The sequence below is a fragment of the Notolepis coatsorum genome (genome assembly GCF_963971535.1).
Source record: "Notolepis coatsorum genome assembly, chromosome: 11".
In the NCBI taxonomy this organism is placed as follows: Eukaryota; Metazoa; Chordata; class Actinopteri; order Aulopiformes; family Paralepididae; genus Notolepis; species Notolepis coatsorum.
In genome coordinates, this window is record NC_140175.1 from 40885114 (window position 1) to 40901073 (window position 15960).

A 15960-nucleotide genomic window follows, 5' to 3' on the forward strand; every position below is an offset into this window, starting at 1 on the left:
AGGTTTATAGTGTCAATTGACAAAGACAATAGACACATAGCAATAATTTAAAATATAGATTTAGCTCTACAAACAACCTCACGCATAGTTAAACCTTGTTATGAGAAGCTGGCCTTATAGAGTGGGGCCTGTCTAATCCCAGTGGCCGTCAATGTATTAAAGGGGACATGCGTTATAAATGGCTTTTTTCTGTGTTTAGCATGGTTTTATAGTAATAGGGGTTAGTATCAATGGGTCTGTGTCTCTAATTACCATATTGACTCATCAGTCTAGTCTCAAGTTCACAAGATTTTCCCTCACTCAACTAAGCTGTTCTGATTTGACAGTTTTGCTGACGTAAATATAGCGCTGATTTGCATAATTAACGCCCCCTCTATGGTTGACAGCAACAGCAGAGCGAGTGGAAATATCTTCACTTCCTCAAACAGAGCGAGGCAGAGAGCGCATAGTGTAATCCGACACTTCCTCAAACGGGTTTTGACTGCGAGCAGGGAGCGGACGAGAGAGGGAGATGGAGAGAGAGAGAGAGAGAGAGGGACCGTTTACACAGTGCTCAGTGTGTCCCTCTCCCTGTCTCTCTCTCTCCCTCTCTATCTCTCTCTCTCCCTCGCAGTCGAGCGACCCACACGCACGCCTGTATTCCGATCCGTACAATAATAATCACAGGGGTATATATTGTCATTTGAAACAAGTTATCAATGCATTGTCCCGTGGGATTATGCCCCCCCCGCGGCGAAATTAATTAGTATCCCCCTCAGTCTCTCTCTATCTCTCTGTGCCAGTCGCAGGCTGTGTGGATGACTGTCACTCAAAGTGCTTATGGGCGGAGCCAGGCCAACACAGCCTGAAATCCAAAGGGATAAAAATGTGGCATTTTTTTATCTTTTCCCCCCTCCTTTTTCCTCCGATTTTCTCCCATCCCAATGTTAGTCGTTATGCCAATTCCCAATCCCCTTTCTGGTTGCTGCGCACTTACCCCCCACAGTCGGTCTGGGAGAGTGGAGGCTATCACGTGCTTCCTCCGACACACGTCTAGCCAATCAACCGCTTCTTTTCACCTGGCAGCGCGGACTCTCACTGAGAGCGTGTAACGTGTGGAAGGATCACACTACCGCCCTTAGATCCTATCCGCGCTTAGCAGGCGCCCCGACCGAACTGTAGGAGTCGCTGTTTACAACGACCCGGACCCACCCCGCCAGCTTCTCCCACCCTCTAATACTGCCAATTGTATTAGTGTGAACGGCCAGCCAAGCTGGTGACAACCCCGGAGCTGTGAGCTGGATTCGAACAGGCAAATCCAGCGTCTCCGGGGTTGGTGACGAACGCAATCTCCGCTACGCCACCTGACCGCCTTGTGGCTTTTGAGTACTTGATTAGAAATATAAAACAATGATTATTTTTTAATAAAAGCTTACAGATGTGTTCAATAGACTCGCAGGAATTGTGTAAAGTTGCCCAAATATTGCTAGGAATAGCAATGCATGTCCCCTTTAACTCGTTTTTGGCACCCAAAGTGTTAAGTGGTTAAAAGGGCACTTAACCCTATCGTTCTGTTGTTAGGAGCGTCCAGTGAGTCAGACTACACAGACTAACCTGGGAAAACAAGCTTCATGTGAGTCATACTATACAGTATACAGAGACTAACCTGGGAAAACAAGGTTCCTGGTAGTAGTAGTTGTTTGCTAGTTGGCACGCGCCCTAGACTATTGTGATTGGTTTGAAAAACCAGAAAATCTCCCCCAAAACCTTTCTCCTGTAGTGTGGAGATAGGTGTGGCAATGCAAGACTAGGTTATGTGTCTTATCAGAATCCTCTGGTTTTCCACATCCACTTGTATTGGATTTGGTGGTGAATATTAAATTAAATAAATAAATATTTCATACCTGTTCAATTTAGCATTTATTTTTAGTTATCACTGTATCTGTCTATATATTGAATGTGTCCTCTAAAATTCACGATATGGCTACTGGAGCAACTCCCAAACAACTTTTAATAATTTCTAGGGGCACAAGCCAGAACACAGAATATAACTTTTTAGGCTTTTTTTGCATAGTATTAGCATATCAGTCACTACATAAGATATATCCTGTTTTTGTTTCCATGGTTAAGACTGAAAGTGAGTGTACAGACCAGGGTTTCCGTTAGAATTTTGTTTTTGCAGGTCTGAGTGTCCAGTAGATTTCAATCTACCGGACAAATGGGATAAATTCCGGTCAGAGTTTATTGAGCTTAAAAACAATTGATAGGCCTATATAAAGAATGACATCATCAAGGCATTTATAATATTTTAACTTAAAACTAGGCTACTTTTGCGTATACAGTCATTAATATATTCCAAATAAAATAAGTCCCTCGAGACTTCGTGCTGCTGCCGACTTGAGGTGTCGGTGGGCAGTCTGCCCGACATTAATAAACTGCAGTCTGTTATAATCACATTTTTATGAGCTAACGAATTCCGTTATATTGGACATTTGTATTAATTATATCAAGCGAAGAACTGAGAAATTTGGCAGAAAGAGACGGCAACATTATCGTGGGTTTGCGTGATGACTCCACCTCCCAACCACTTGGTGCTGGTCATAATGTCCTGTGAAAATAATTCCCTCTAAGCACAATTTGATTATTTGAATTGTATTAAAATAGGCTAAAATTAAATAGCCTATTCGATGAACGAAACAATCATTACATTTGTTTCATCGTTGCTTCACCAAGCAGCCGGTCTAATAATGACATCGCTGTTGTCAGCACGAGCTGGCTGCTGTTAGATTTACGTGAAGCATGGAGCTGCAGACCAACAGAGCAGCTGTGTTTTTAGGTCCGGTCCGGTCTGGGCTCAGCAGCGCCCCCCACCCAACAGCTGAATTGCCAATGGCTGAATTGGAGTACTGCATTCTGTGGGTCTGCAGATGGATGCTTCTCACAAATCTAGCAGCAGCCAGCTCGCGCTGACAACAGCGATGTCATTATTAGACCGGCTGCTTGGTGAAGCAACGATGAAACAAATGTAATGATTGTTTCGTTCATCGCATAGGCTATTTAATTTTAGTCTATTTTAATACAATTCAAATAATCTAATTGTGCTTAGAGGGAATTATTTTCACCGGACATTATGACCGGAGAGATTAAATATGTCGGACTTCAACAGATTTTGCCGGTCAAATACCGGTAATTACCGGCTAACGGAAACGCTGGTACAGACTGGTAGACAAGCTCCGCTGGACTGCCTGGACTGCCTTTTGAAATGGTTTCCCTGAACAGAATCCTACCTGGACTGCCTTCTGAAACAGTTTCCTTGAACAGAATCCTGTCTGGACTGCGTTCTGAAACAGTTTCCTTGAACAGAATCCTATCTGGACTGCGTTCTGATGCAGTTTCCTTGAACAGAATCCTATCTGGACGTCCTTCTGATGCAGTTTCCTTGAACCGCTTTAGAAGGCAGGCATGCTATCGTCCTCTCACACAGCAACACTGCTCTATCACTCTACTGTACGGTGGTGTGTTGTGGACAATGCCATTTAGCATGACTCAGCCATTTTCCTGGAACCCACTAGACTAGAGGAAAATAACTCATTTTTTTTTTTTTTACCAGAATGCTCGTTCTCTGCATGCTAATTGGAAACAGCCTGGCCTGTGTGTAAGGGCACATTTTAACGTGCGTTATGAGTCACAAGGCAATTATCTGAGAAGGTTCTCACTACGGCAATACATTCAGATTGCTGCTTGAGGAGTTGGCTTAGTCTTTGGTTGATAATCCTTGTATCTTGGTAATGTAGTGTTGGGGGGAGGGGGGGTTCAAAAAGCAGTCAGATAATGTGTCTTTAGTCTTATTCATAATGAGAAATCGTTGGTTGCTATGGCCACAAGACATCCATGAAAATCAATATGTTTACTTGAATTTCACAAATGAAAAAAACATCAAGAATTACATTTCTTTTGTATTTTTCACGGCTATCTGTCGTGTTTCTTAAAATACGGTATGTCAGCGCCCCCCAGGCCTTTTATCTATTTATCCTCATCGTGAACTTGAGGCAAAACGGATTTTAGATCAGTGTTCCTACTCTGAGATGAGATGTAGATAGGTGATCTATATGATGTTGAGATGTGATGTGTTGTTTTATGTATGTATGAGAATAATTCCATCCACATGACATTCATATGTTATTCCTATGCCAACATACAATACAGCTCTTTCTTTTGATTCTTGATCTTCTGTACGTGTTGTTGCAGGGCATGGCCTGTGTGGGGCGCACTAAGGAATGCACCATCGTCCCTTCAAACCATTACGGGCCCATCCCTGGTGTTCCCGTCGGAACGACCTGGAAATTCCGAGTTCAGGTGAGCTGCTGTTGCATCCCTCATAAATCTGAAATTCCGACATGCAGTAAATGCACAATAATCATAATTACACTTCTGATAAATGCTGTTAAATTCACTTAAAGATCGCAAGCTCTTTCTTTCTCCTCCATCCCTCTTATCACCATTATATGGGATTATGTTGGGTATTAAAATTATTATTTTAGACTACCTGCATATTATCTTTTAATCTCTCCCTCGCTAATCCTTCTCTCCCACCTTCCACACACCATCCTTGGCTTTCCCGTTTGTCTCGCTTAACCCTGTGTCCCTCAAGGTGAGTGAGGCGGGGGTGCACAGACCCCACGTGGGCGGTATCCACGGGCGCAGTAATGACGGCTCCTATTCGCTGGTGCTGGCCGGGGGCTTTGAGGACGAAGTGGTGGGTTTCTTTTTTTCCCTTTTTAAGTCCAGTATCTCTCTTATATGGTAATCTGACAAGCAGTTGTTTTAAGTACACTTGTTGAGCCATCTAGGCAGTGAGAGATAAGAGGCGAGGGAATTCTGTTCTTTTATTCAGCCGTTTATCTCTCTCTCTCTCTCTCTCTCTCTCTCTCTCTCTCTCTCTCTCTCTCTCTCTCTCTCTCTCTCTCTCTGGAGGATATATGATATACAGGGTAGCTTTGGAGAGAGAGAGCGCATTAAAGCCAGCAGTTTGAATGTTTACTTTATCTGTGTTGCTGTTTGAATTGTTCAAACCGATATCAAAGCAGCTCGGATGACATTTCAGACGGTTTCTGACGTGTGTGTGTGTTGTGTGTGTGCGCACCCCCTGCAGGACAGGGGAGATGAATTCACCTACACGGGGAGCGGAGGTCGTGACCTCTCTGGAAATAAGAGGATTGGAGAGCACTCCTTCGATCAGACCTTGACCCACATGAACAGGTAACGCACGCCAGGTTGTACCTGCACTCTTCTCCAACACCAGGCTATAGGGCAGGATGTAACCCCCTCTTGTCCTGCTCCAACGGCGACGGCAGAAGGCGACGCAGTAGAAGTTGAGATATTCCAACTTTTTTGTTTTCAAACCAGATGTTGAGCCTGTGAAAATGTAAAATTTTTTTTTATTAAAATTAAATCTGAGATACCGTTTGCAGGGATCGTTTTATTGTAACAACTTTGTGTTAAAGGCTGCAAATTCCCCATCTTTTACATTAAAAACATACATCTAAGATAGACTGAACAGAATATGCTGATCGTCACTATCTGAATACAGCATAACTGTGTCATTTGTACTGAGTTGTACTGAGCAGCTCTTGTGTGTGTGGGGGGGGGGGGTGGTGGTGGTGATGGGGTGGGGGCTTTCTCCATTTCTCTGTTGGGTGATTTGTCGTCTTTGTTTCGAGCTACACACAAAATATTTCCAATTTCTACGCCTGCCTTCGACAAACAAAACAGCCCTTGTTTTATTGATTAGTTGTTTCACACATAACCATTCACATCTATTTAAGCCCCGTACATTCAGGACCGTTCTAGTCTAGAACCATAACCCGAACAAACCTATGTTTGTCAAACTCGCACACATCCACTGGACTAGGTACAGTATACTGTATGAACAGCTGAAGAGATGAATATGAATCTCTTACAAAATGAACCTGTCCCCCGTGAGTGTGTACTGAGTCAACGTTTGACGGAATACAGTGAACTTGTTAATCTACCAAATCACCTTTTGGAGACTTCACAAAGCGTTTATTTATTTTTTATGCCTCTTTTGCTCTTAGTCCCGTGACCTTTGACCTCTTCCGCAGGGCACTGGCCTCGAACTGTGACGCACCGCTGAACGACAAGGACGGCGCAGAGTCCAGGAACTGGCGCGCGGGGAAGCCAGTGAGGGTGGTGCGCAGCTCCAAGGGCCGACGCATCAGCAAGTACGCTCCCGAGGAGGGGAACCGCTACGACGGGATTTACAAGGTAACCCTTTCACTACCACCCTACCAAACCCTTTCACTGCACAATACAGAAGGTTAACCCTTGTAACAAATTGTAAAGCACTTTGGATAAAAGCGCTATATAAAAAAGCAGCCATTTACCTTTCACTGCCACACGCCAAAGGGTTAACCCTTTCACTACCACACTACAGAAGGTTAACCGTACAGAGACACGGAGAGCCCCTCACTGTTTAACCAGCCTGCTTAACCCTTTCACTACCACCCTACCAAATGGTTAACCCTTTCACTGCGACAATACAGAAGGTTAACCCTTTCACTGCCACACGACAAAGGGTTAACCCTTTCACTACCACACTACAGAATGTTAACTGTCTGTAGTGTGGTAGTGAAAGGTTAACCTTCTGTAGTGTGGTAGTGAAAGGGTTAAGAATTCACACGTGTTATCCAAATATATTAGTGAACATGATCAAATACACTACTACAGTAGAGCTGTCTTTGAAGCCTGTTTTTTGGGATTTGAACTTCGCCAGGGTTTTTCGAATGGATGTTCGAACCATCGTTTTGAATCATGCAAAGAATTTATAGCTATAAGTTATAGCAACTTAACTTGTGACCAACGCCAGTGTCTATATTACGCACGTCGAACTGACTCCGAAAATACCGTTAATCATAAAACGCGAGTCGGGTCGTTTTGTCATTAAACAACATTAAATCACATTTAGAATGTCACAAATTTTATGAGCAAACTAATTTCGTTCGAGTGGATTTAATGCAACCTAATGTCATAAGAAAGTAATTTAATCAACTACAGTTTAGTACTGTTTTCGCCTTGACAGTCGCCACTATGCGCTCACCTCTGCCTTTTAACTGTCATCTCGCCCCTATGCTGCACGCTCTTTAGAACAACAGCTTGGCTAGAAAGACTTAACCCTTTGTGTGCCTTGGCTTGACTGCAGCGGCGATTGGAAGCAGTGCCCTATTCTCTGTCTTCTTTTTGTGACTCGTTGGTGTACCGGCAGCCTGCAGCGCAACAATCAGAATAACAAATTATCTGGCTAGATTGACCCACATCATATGAATACTAGGTCCTGGTCCACATAATACAGTATATAAATACTAGGTCCTACATTTACATTTAGTCATTTTGCTGACTCTTTTATCCACTTTTAGACTTACAAGGTCCGTACGACAAGGTACCCATGTACATGTCAAAATACTTCCCAAAGGTCAGTGAATACCACGATCACAACACCAGAGGGAGCTCCACAAATCATGTTAAACCCAGATTCGGCTCAAACAAGGGACTAAACACGTTTCGCAATTATGCCACATCAATGTGGAACCCCCTACCCAAAGCTGTAAAGGAATGTGAATCACTACCCACTTTCAAAACCATTCTCAAAGAACACCTACGGGAGACTGCAATTCGAAACTGGCCCCTGCAAATGTCCTAACCCAACCCCCTCCAATGTACAGTAAATGACCAAGTATGGCTTTGTCAATATTCCAATGTACAGTTTTGCTTGTACAGTGTCCCCCACCCACCCCATACCCAACCTCTATCAGCTGAGTAACAATGTTCATCAAAGTGTTGAGTGCTACAGTGTAGGTTAGTATATTAGGACAAGTGTATATAATACATTATATAAATACTAGGTCCATATAGGCCTAATACTTGGAGATTGCTCATCACTGGGGCATGTCATATGATGGTATGGTATGGTTTATTTCTTAATCCCCGAGGGGAAACATGGTTTGCCACCAGAGCGAATACACATATACAAACATGAAAGACACAGTTACATGATACAATACACTGCAGGATACACAACACAATAGGAGAGCCTCTTAACACAGTGCTATCGGTATTCGTTAAATTTCTTTTACCGCAGCAGGTACAAAGGACATTCTCAATCGCTCAGTAGAGCATTGAGGCATCAGCAATCTGTTACTAAATTAGCTTCGCAGAGCATCGAAAATACTAATCAATGGGTGGCCTACAAAAGATAAAATGGTGTTCAGTTTAGTCCTGGTTTGCTTGGCTATGGTGATCTCCAGGGAATCAGGAGGAAGGCCAATCACTGAGCCAGCCTTTTTTTTTTTTTTTTTTTTTTTTTTTTTAACTTTGACCAGTCAGCTGGTTCTTTTTAGCGTTTATCGCTTTTTCATCGCATTCATACTTGGTCAAGTTCGACCGACAGAAGCAGGCTGAAAGGGTTCAGATGGGGGGAAAGACACTCTGGGAAAGGCACGGCTGCCGTCCGGGATTCGAACGCGCTCAGCCCCAGATCCGCGCGAGCGCGGTTGTCCACGGCGCTGAAATAGCACTCGCGGTACGTGGTGAGCTACTGGAGCTCCCCTTGATGATTTTTTTTTATACGGTTTTTGTCCGAAACAGTGATGCTGCCCCCCCAGCAGAGAACAGCATTGAACAGGACACTAGCCAGGATACCTTGGTAAAATACATAGAGAAGTGACCTGCTGATGTCAAAAGAACAAAGTTTTCACAGATGAAAGAGCCGAGACTGGGCTTTTTTAAACACAGCATCTGTGTTCTGCTTCGAGTCCAGCTTACCGTCCAGGTGAACGCCAAGGTATCTATAGGACTGGACTATTTCAACCTCCTGCCCCCTAATGATGACAGGAGAGACATTCACCTTCTTCCTACTGAAGTTGATGACCAACTCCTTGGTTTTTTCGATGTTTAATTCCAAGAAGTTGGCATTGCACCAGTGGACAAATGAGTCAATCTCCTTTTTATAGGCTTGGTCATCGCCTTTGTTGATTAGACCGATCAGCGCTGTGTCGTCAGAAAATGTTTGCACATGGCCTTGCTATGTCTGCAGTCCGCAGTATAAAGAACAAAGAGAAAGGGCGCCAAAACTGTTCCCTGTGGGGCTCCAGTTTTTGTCCAGATGACATCCGATACTATGTCATCCAGCCTGACAAACTGAGGTCGAGGAACAAGATATTTCGTGCACCAAGAGATGGTTGAGTTGTGCAGTTTAAGCTGAATCATTTTGTTTGCTAGGATATGTGGCTGGATTGTATTGAAGGCACTAGAAAAATCAAAGAACATTACCCTAACAGAGCTGGCAGGCGATTCAAGGTGGCTATACATTTGGTGCAACATAAAAATCAGTGCATCGTCGACTCCTACACTCTTCCTATATGCAAATTGCAAGGGGTCTAAATAAGGTGCCACCTGCTCCCTGAGGTGGCCCAGCACAACCCTTTCAAAACATTTCATGATGTGACATGTCAGAGCAATAGGTATCAGAAGACAGTGTATAGAAGACAGTGTAATGGCATAGAGTTGCACTTACATAGCAGGGAAATATAATATAATTTCTTGCCACAACCCATGCTGTTCCTCATACTAGCTCTGGATAGTTAACCACAAACTAATGCAAAGTCAACGGGGTCAAGCACCTGTCCGTACAAGCTAACTGGGGCACACTGAAATCTACTTTGTGTGCACTGTGAAAGTAAGGAGCTTGACCCCATTGACTTTGGTAAGTAGGAAATGGGAATCAAAAATAAACTCAGTGTTTATCTCTACGTGTCCAATTTGGTTTGTCATGTCATCCCAAAATAAATTAGTTTGAGCAGAACTGTCCATGGTGCTGAATCTTTTGGCCGAAGTTAGGCACTGTGTCCCAGTGAATTTCAGACTGGAATAATGATCTCCCCCCCCCCCCCCCCCCCCCCCCCCTTCAAAAGATTAACAATCTCCCAGTCATGTTCCAACCATCCCCCATTCATCCATCTTTTGTCTCTCACCTGATACCATCCCCCCCTTTCTAACTCACCCCATCCCCCTCCTGGCCCCCCTCCAATCCAATACCTGGGCCATCCTACCCACAATCCCTTTCTCTCCACTAAAATCCAGTCTTACTGAGGATACGTCCATCCAGTATCCACTTTGAGTCATCCGCCATAACTCTTGATTTACTTGTACCTGTTTGGGTATAATAAACCTGTGTTTAACTAAGTCTATATTTGTACATTAATTGATCCGGTTATATTCCTCTACAAGACATAGGAATATTTTTAGAGGGAGAAATTAAGTTTTTTTTAATGTTTAGTGAAGAGAATAGAACCCACATTCTCATTATACTCCAGAATAAACTCCAGTCTACTCCTCATGGACCTGACGAAACGTTATACATTTAAAGTTTATTCTGGAGCATATGAGTGTGCAGGTTCTATTCTCTTTATTGTGATTATTAACTAACCCAATGGATCACCGGAGACGCTGGCCATGACCCCTTATAAATGCGCTTAGTTACCACCAACTCTCTGAAGACGTATGTTGGATTTTTGGGTCCTCAGCCAGTAATCACCTCGTCACCTGTGGTTCCGTGAAGTTTCTGCGTTGTGTTTATCTCTTACTCATCGTACTGACTGATACCCTCTCTCTCCCCGGTAATGCATTCGACTCAGAAGAATTAACGACACACTGGAAACATGATACCTTTCCTTGATGGTGATGTTTATTTCCATAAACATAGCCTCTGTACCAGATGGAAAACAGTTATGAAAAGTCTTTGAAGGTCTATTGAATTCCTTAATTCTACCGTCTCTCCTGCTATTAGTCCGACGGTGGTTGAGGCCTAGTGGTTAGCCAAAAGCCTTCCCTGTTAGCCGAAGCTAGCTCCCTCATGGCCTAGGAGGGTGGAGGAGCCTCCCCGACCCCCACCGCTCCAGCTCACTGGTGTCTCTCTGTCAACGTGTTTACGCTTCGTTTCCTAGTCTGACTCCAAACCGGAAGAGCTCCCATCTATGAAGTGTATTTCCCTAGCAACGGCTGTGAGCCATAGCAACGGCTCTACGTCTCCTGTCACCTCTGACCCACTAACGTCCTTTCTCTATCTCCCCATAGCAACGTCTCTCTCTCTCTCTGACCAAAACTTCCCTACCAGCGGCCTGCTATCTCCTCTGTTGATGTTAAGACCTCGGCCGACAACCTTGGCACCCACACACCCTGCTCTGTGGCTCTGTCCCCCGTCTAACGTGGAAACACACACTGGCTTTTAAGATCTATAGATCTGCCAGAGTAGATGCTGTCATCTACAGATATTTACATTATGTACACATTGAAAAACAAGTGCTATTCTTTCACGTAAATAACGTCACTTTAACTGCGTGTGGCAATTAACGCCGATCTTTCTGAATTGGAGTGTTTTTTTTTATAGAAAGGGGCACATTTTCTGACCATATTACCTAATTTAAATACCGGGAAATAGCACGGACGCACAGAGACGCAATGATGATGGCAACGCCGTTAGCACGGTATTTCACCCTTTGCGAGTGCTTTGTAAATAACAAGGTTTGTTTTGGGGCTATTTGCACAGGCATAGCGTCAGAAAAAGCAGCACAATCCCTTTGTGAATTTTCCCCTCTGTTTGCTCATGTATACAGGGATATTAGTGATCAGGATATGAAGATTCACTTTAACATGACTTAAGACCTTGACCAGGATATTAGCTAGTATCTGGGTTATTAATGTGCATGTAACACACCCATCCTGTGTGTGTGCACTGGCTCAGGTGGTGAAATACTGGCCGGAGATTGGGAAGTGTGGTTTCCTGGTGTGGAGGTACCTATTGAGACGAGATGACCTGGAGCCAGCCCCCTGGACCCCTGAGGGACTGGAGAGGATCCAGAAGCTCGGCCTGGTTGTACAGGTTAGACAGCACAGTAACCCTAACCTTAACCCTGATAAACAATCAACCATATAAAAACACAATAAAAATTATAAACTAGGGCGCCCAAGTGGCGAACCATGTAATGCGCTGCGTCGCGGCAGGGCCGACCCGGGTTCGATTCCCGGACCTGGCGTCATTTGCCGAATGTCTTCCCCCCCACTCTGTCTCCCGTTCTTCCTCTCTCTCTCTCTCTCTCTACTGGACTGCCCAGTAGTAAAAAGCGATAAACGCTAAAAAAAAAATTAAAAATTATAAACTAAAGGAACAAATTTAAAATGAAATCTTACATTCTTCATTAAATGACAAATTAGTTTGAGAAGGAGCAGAAGGAAGCAAATGCTTATCTAGTCCTGCCCCTTTCTCACAATATCATACATAAACAAATCTCTTATAAACCTAAAATGTTCTCTCAGACAGAAAACAAGTGGTTAGAATAGGTCATTTATTCTCTAGATCCAGGACCTTGAACACCGGGGCCCCCCAGGGCTGTGTCCTCTCTCCTCTGCTCTACTGTCTATACACTAATGACTGTGCCTCCCACTCTGATTCTGTCAGATTTTTTAAATATGCGGATGACACAACAGTAGTGGGATTAATTAAGAACGGGGATGAATCGGCCTATAGAGCTGAAGTTGATAGCTTCGCTGTATGGTGCAAGGAGAACGACCTGCTTTTAAAAATCTCTAAGACAAAGGAAATGATAGTTGACTTCCGGCGTGGGGAGGCAGTCCACCCTATTCTGTACATAAACGGCCAGCAGGTGGAGAGGGTAGACAGTTTTAAATTCCTCTGCATCACCATATGTGATAATTTAAAATGGGAAGTTAACACCAGCCTCATAATTAGCAAAGCCCACCAGAGGCTCCACTCCCTGCGCCAGCTTAAAAAGTTTGGTGTGTCCAGGGAGGCGATGCTCAGTTTTTACAGAGCCACTGTGGAGAGTGTCCTTACCTTCTCAATGACTGTGTGGTACGGAAACACCACCGTCCATGATAGGGGACATCTAGAAAGAACTGTACGCACAGCGTCAAAAATCATCGGCTGTGATCTCCCCTCTGTGGCCTCCATTTATGCCACACAAATCAGGCGGAAAGGGGAGAAGGTGATCAGGGACCCTTCTCACCCTGCTTACGACCTCTTTAACCCCCTTCCCTCTGGCAGAAGACTCCAAAGTCTCAGGTGCAGGACATCCCGTTTTAAAAACAGTACATATCCCGAGGCTGTCCGTCACCTGAACTCAAGTACAAATGTACAGGCACTTTGCACCACTAGGGCTAGCACCAGCCGACAGGCACTTTAAGGCAATATGCACTTTAAAAACTGGAACACTGAGCTATTTATTTTAGGTACTGTAGCATTTCTTTTTTAATTGTTTGTGTAAAACTTTTATTGTGGGGATTGTATTGCATGTATTCTTGTGTTTTTATATTGTATGTTTTTATAATGTATGTACTGTATGTGCTGGCACCAAGACAAATCCCAATCAACCATGTGTTGAAATGGCAAAGTTTTCTATCTATCTAAAATAACAAACAAAATAAACATAAAACATTTATAAAATAAATAAAATAACCCAAATAGAAATATATAAAATAACTATTTTAGAGCTCCTCGTTTTTGTACTCATCAATGAGAGTTTTCCTCTATTTTTTAACTGTACAATGTTCTTGCTAATTTTTGTTTCTTCATCTAAGCCATTCCACAGGATTACACCACAAACTGAAATACATAAACCTTTAAGAGTAGTGCGGACATAGGGTTGTTTTAAATTATAATTCCTTCTTAAATCATATTTTCCCTCTCGATCCCTAAATATTTTTTTTATATTACCTGGCAGTACATTATTTCTTGCTTTGAACATAATTTGTGCAGTTCTTAATTTCTTAATAATAATAACTTTATTATACATTTTATACATTATATTATATTATATTATGTATATTAGGGGTGTAAAGGTACACGTATCCGTACCGAACCGAACCGTTTCAGTGTGTACCGTACCATACCGAACGGCTATGTAGTGTACCGAACGAATACGGTATGTTAACCACTAACGACCGCCCACCGGGGGGGCTGTTTTTTTCACAATCTAATATAATTATTATTATTTTAAAAAGTTGATTATTAATTTCAATATAGAATATTCGTTTGACAGCCCTACAAGTACAATTAGTTACTGCACACTACATCACCCATGAGTGGAACATGGAAAGCCAAACTTTCCCCCACTGTACCGAAAACCCGTACCGAACCTTGACTTCAAAACCGAGGTACGTACCGTACCGTGGTTTTTGTGTACCGTTACACCCCTAATGTATATACAATATACATTACTTTGATTTTGTCAAGAGTATGGATATGTAATCTACCCAAACTGCGCTCAAGGCTATTCGGTACGGCTAGAATATCCAATGTCAAAAGTGTGGACTCTCTCACTCTAAAAGGATGAAACAGTGCTGTTGTATCTTCTTCACTTCTTCCCTATGTGTTGCTTGGAGGCAGGTAGACTTCTCAACCCTACTAAAAAGTCAAAAATCATTGTCACAATTATTATATTTGTCAAACATTCAGCGCTAGGAGGCAGCGACATCTACCTGGCAGTACCAGGCTACCTAGAGGCCATGGCTAATATAACCACTCTGCCCCTCCCTGCAGTACCAGGCTGCCTAGAGGCCATGGGTAATATAACCACTCTGCCCCTCCCTGCAGTACCAGGCTGCCTAGAGGCCATGGGTAATATAACCACTCTGCCCCTCCCTGCAGTACCAGGCTACCTAGAGGCCATGGCTAATATAACCACTCTGCCCCTCCCTGCAGTACCCACCAGGCTACCTAGAGGCCATGGGTAATATAACCACTCTGTCCCCTCCCTGCAGTACCCACCAGGCTACCTAGAGGCCATGGCCAATAAAACCAAGAGGGAGGCCAACATCAAGAGCACGGGCTCCACCAGGGGCAGGGGCAGGGGCAAGCGCCGCGGAGTGAGAGGCCGGCCGCGGATACACCCCAAGGTCAAGGAAGAAGAGGACGAGGATGAGGACGAGGAGGAGCAGCTGATGGAGGAGGATGAACCCCAGAGTAATGGAGGGCAGAAGATGCCCAGGGAGAGTGGTGGGTGTAAAGATTCTAAACAAGAGTCAAGGATATTGGCCCTGATGTGACAATAAGTACAGGCGAGGCAGTGAGCTTACTGAGTTTACCAAGGAGCCCATGCAAAGCTTGCCTCCATGATGTCATCAACCCCAATCTACCCCACAATAGATGTAAATCAAGTCAATCTCACACCCCTCCCGTCTGGTCTGTTGCATTCGGAAATACGTCAAACTTGCGTAAATGCCGTTTCTGTCGATCTTTACATGGTCTTTGATTGACAGTAGTTAGCGACAGCTGCAGAATTTGGTATCTAATGTGATGCAGGAAATGGTGATTTTAGGTAGCTAATGTTAGCTAACAGCAAAGGAGGATGTGTTGGACACCTTGCATTGTGGGGTAGATTGAAGGACTGATGACATGACGTCATAGGGGCAGCCATGTCCTTGCATATCCATACAGTCCTTGCCAGAAAGGACAACACCAGTTCACTAATGTCAGCACTTTAGTGTACCTGAAAGACATTCAACAATTCTGTTATGAGTTGTATGCAATGGTTGGCCATGCTTGCACATGTTTCTGTGTTGTTTATGATTTGTTCCTTCTGATGTCTGCTCAAATATGTGGAGAGGCACAAGCAACACAAAGATATTCACAAGTCTCTGACTGACATGTGCCATGGCCTATTCTGTTTTTAAAATGGAGTGAAAACCGCAGCCACCCAGGCCAAACCGGGTTTACGTGTATTTAATTTTTTTACCCATCTACAACTATTTCCTTTTCATTTGCTGTGAAAGGGGCTCATTGAAGAAATAATAATAAAAAGAACCACTGGCCAGTGGCCACCTGACATCAGTCATTCATTAGTCATTACCATGTAGGAGTACTGTGCAATATTTTCTAACCATATACAATGT

At 43.7% G+C, this 15960-nt stretch overlaps 1 protein-coding gene across 1 annotated transcript in view; it reads left to right on the top strand.

Annotated features, from left to right (window-relative positions):
- Window positions 1-15960, top strand: part of uhrf2 (ubiquitin like with PHD and ring finger domains 2) — a 149956-nt gene that overhangs the window by 117392 nt on the left and 16604 nt on the right. The window contains exons 8-13 of the mRNA XM_084324594.1: window positions 4228-4335; window positions 4631-4735; window positions 5132-5238; window positions 6102-6264; window positions 11795-11932; window positions 14830-15064. Of these exons, the coding sequence (XP_084180720.1) occupies window positions 4228-4335; window positions 4631-4735; window positions 5132-5238; window positions 6102-6264; window positions 11795-11932; window positions 14830-15064 (856 nt within the window). The remainder of the gene's footprint in view (window positions 1-4227; window positions 4336-4630; window positions 4736-5131; window positions 5239-6101; window positions 6265-11794; window positions 11933-14829; window positions 15065-15960) is intronic.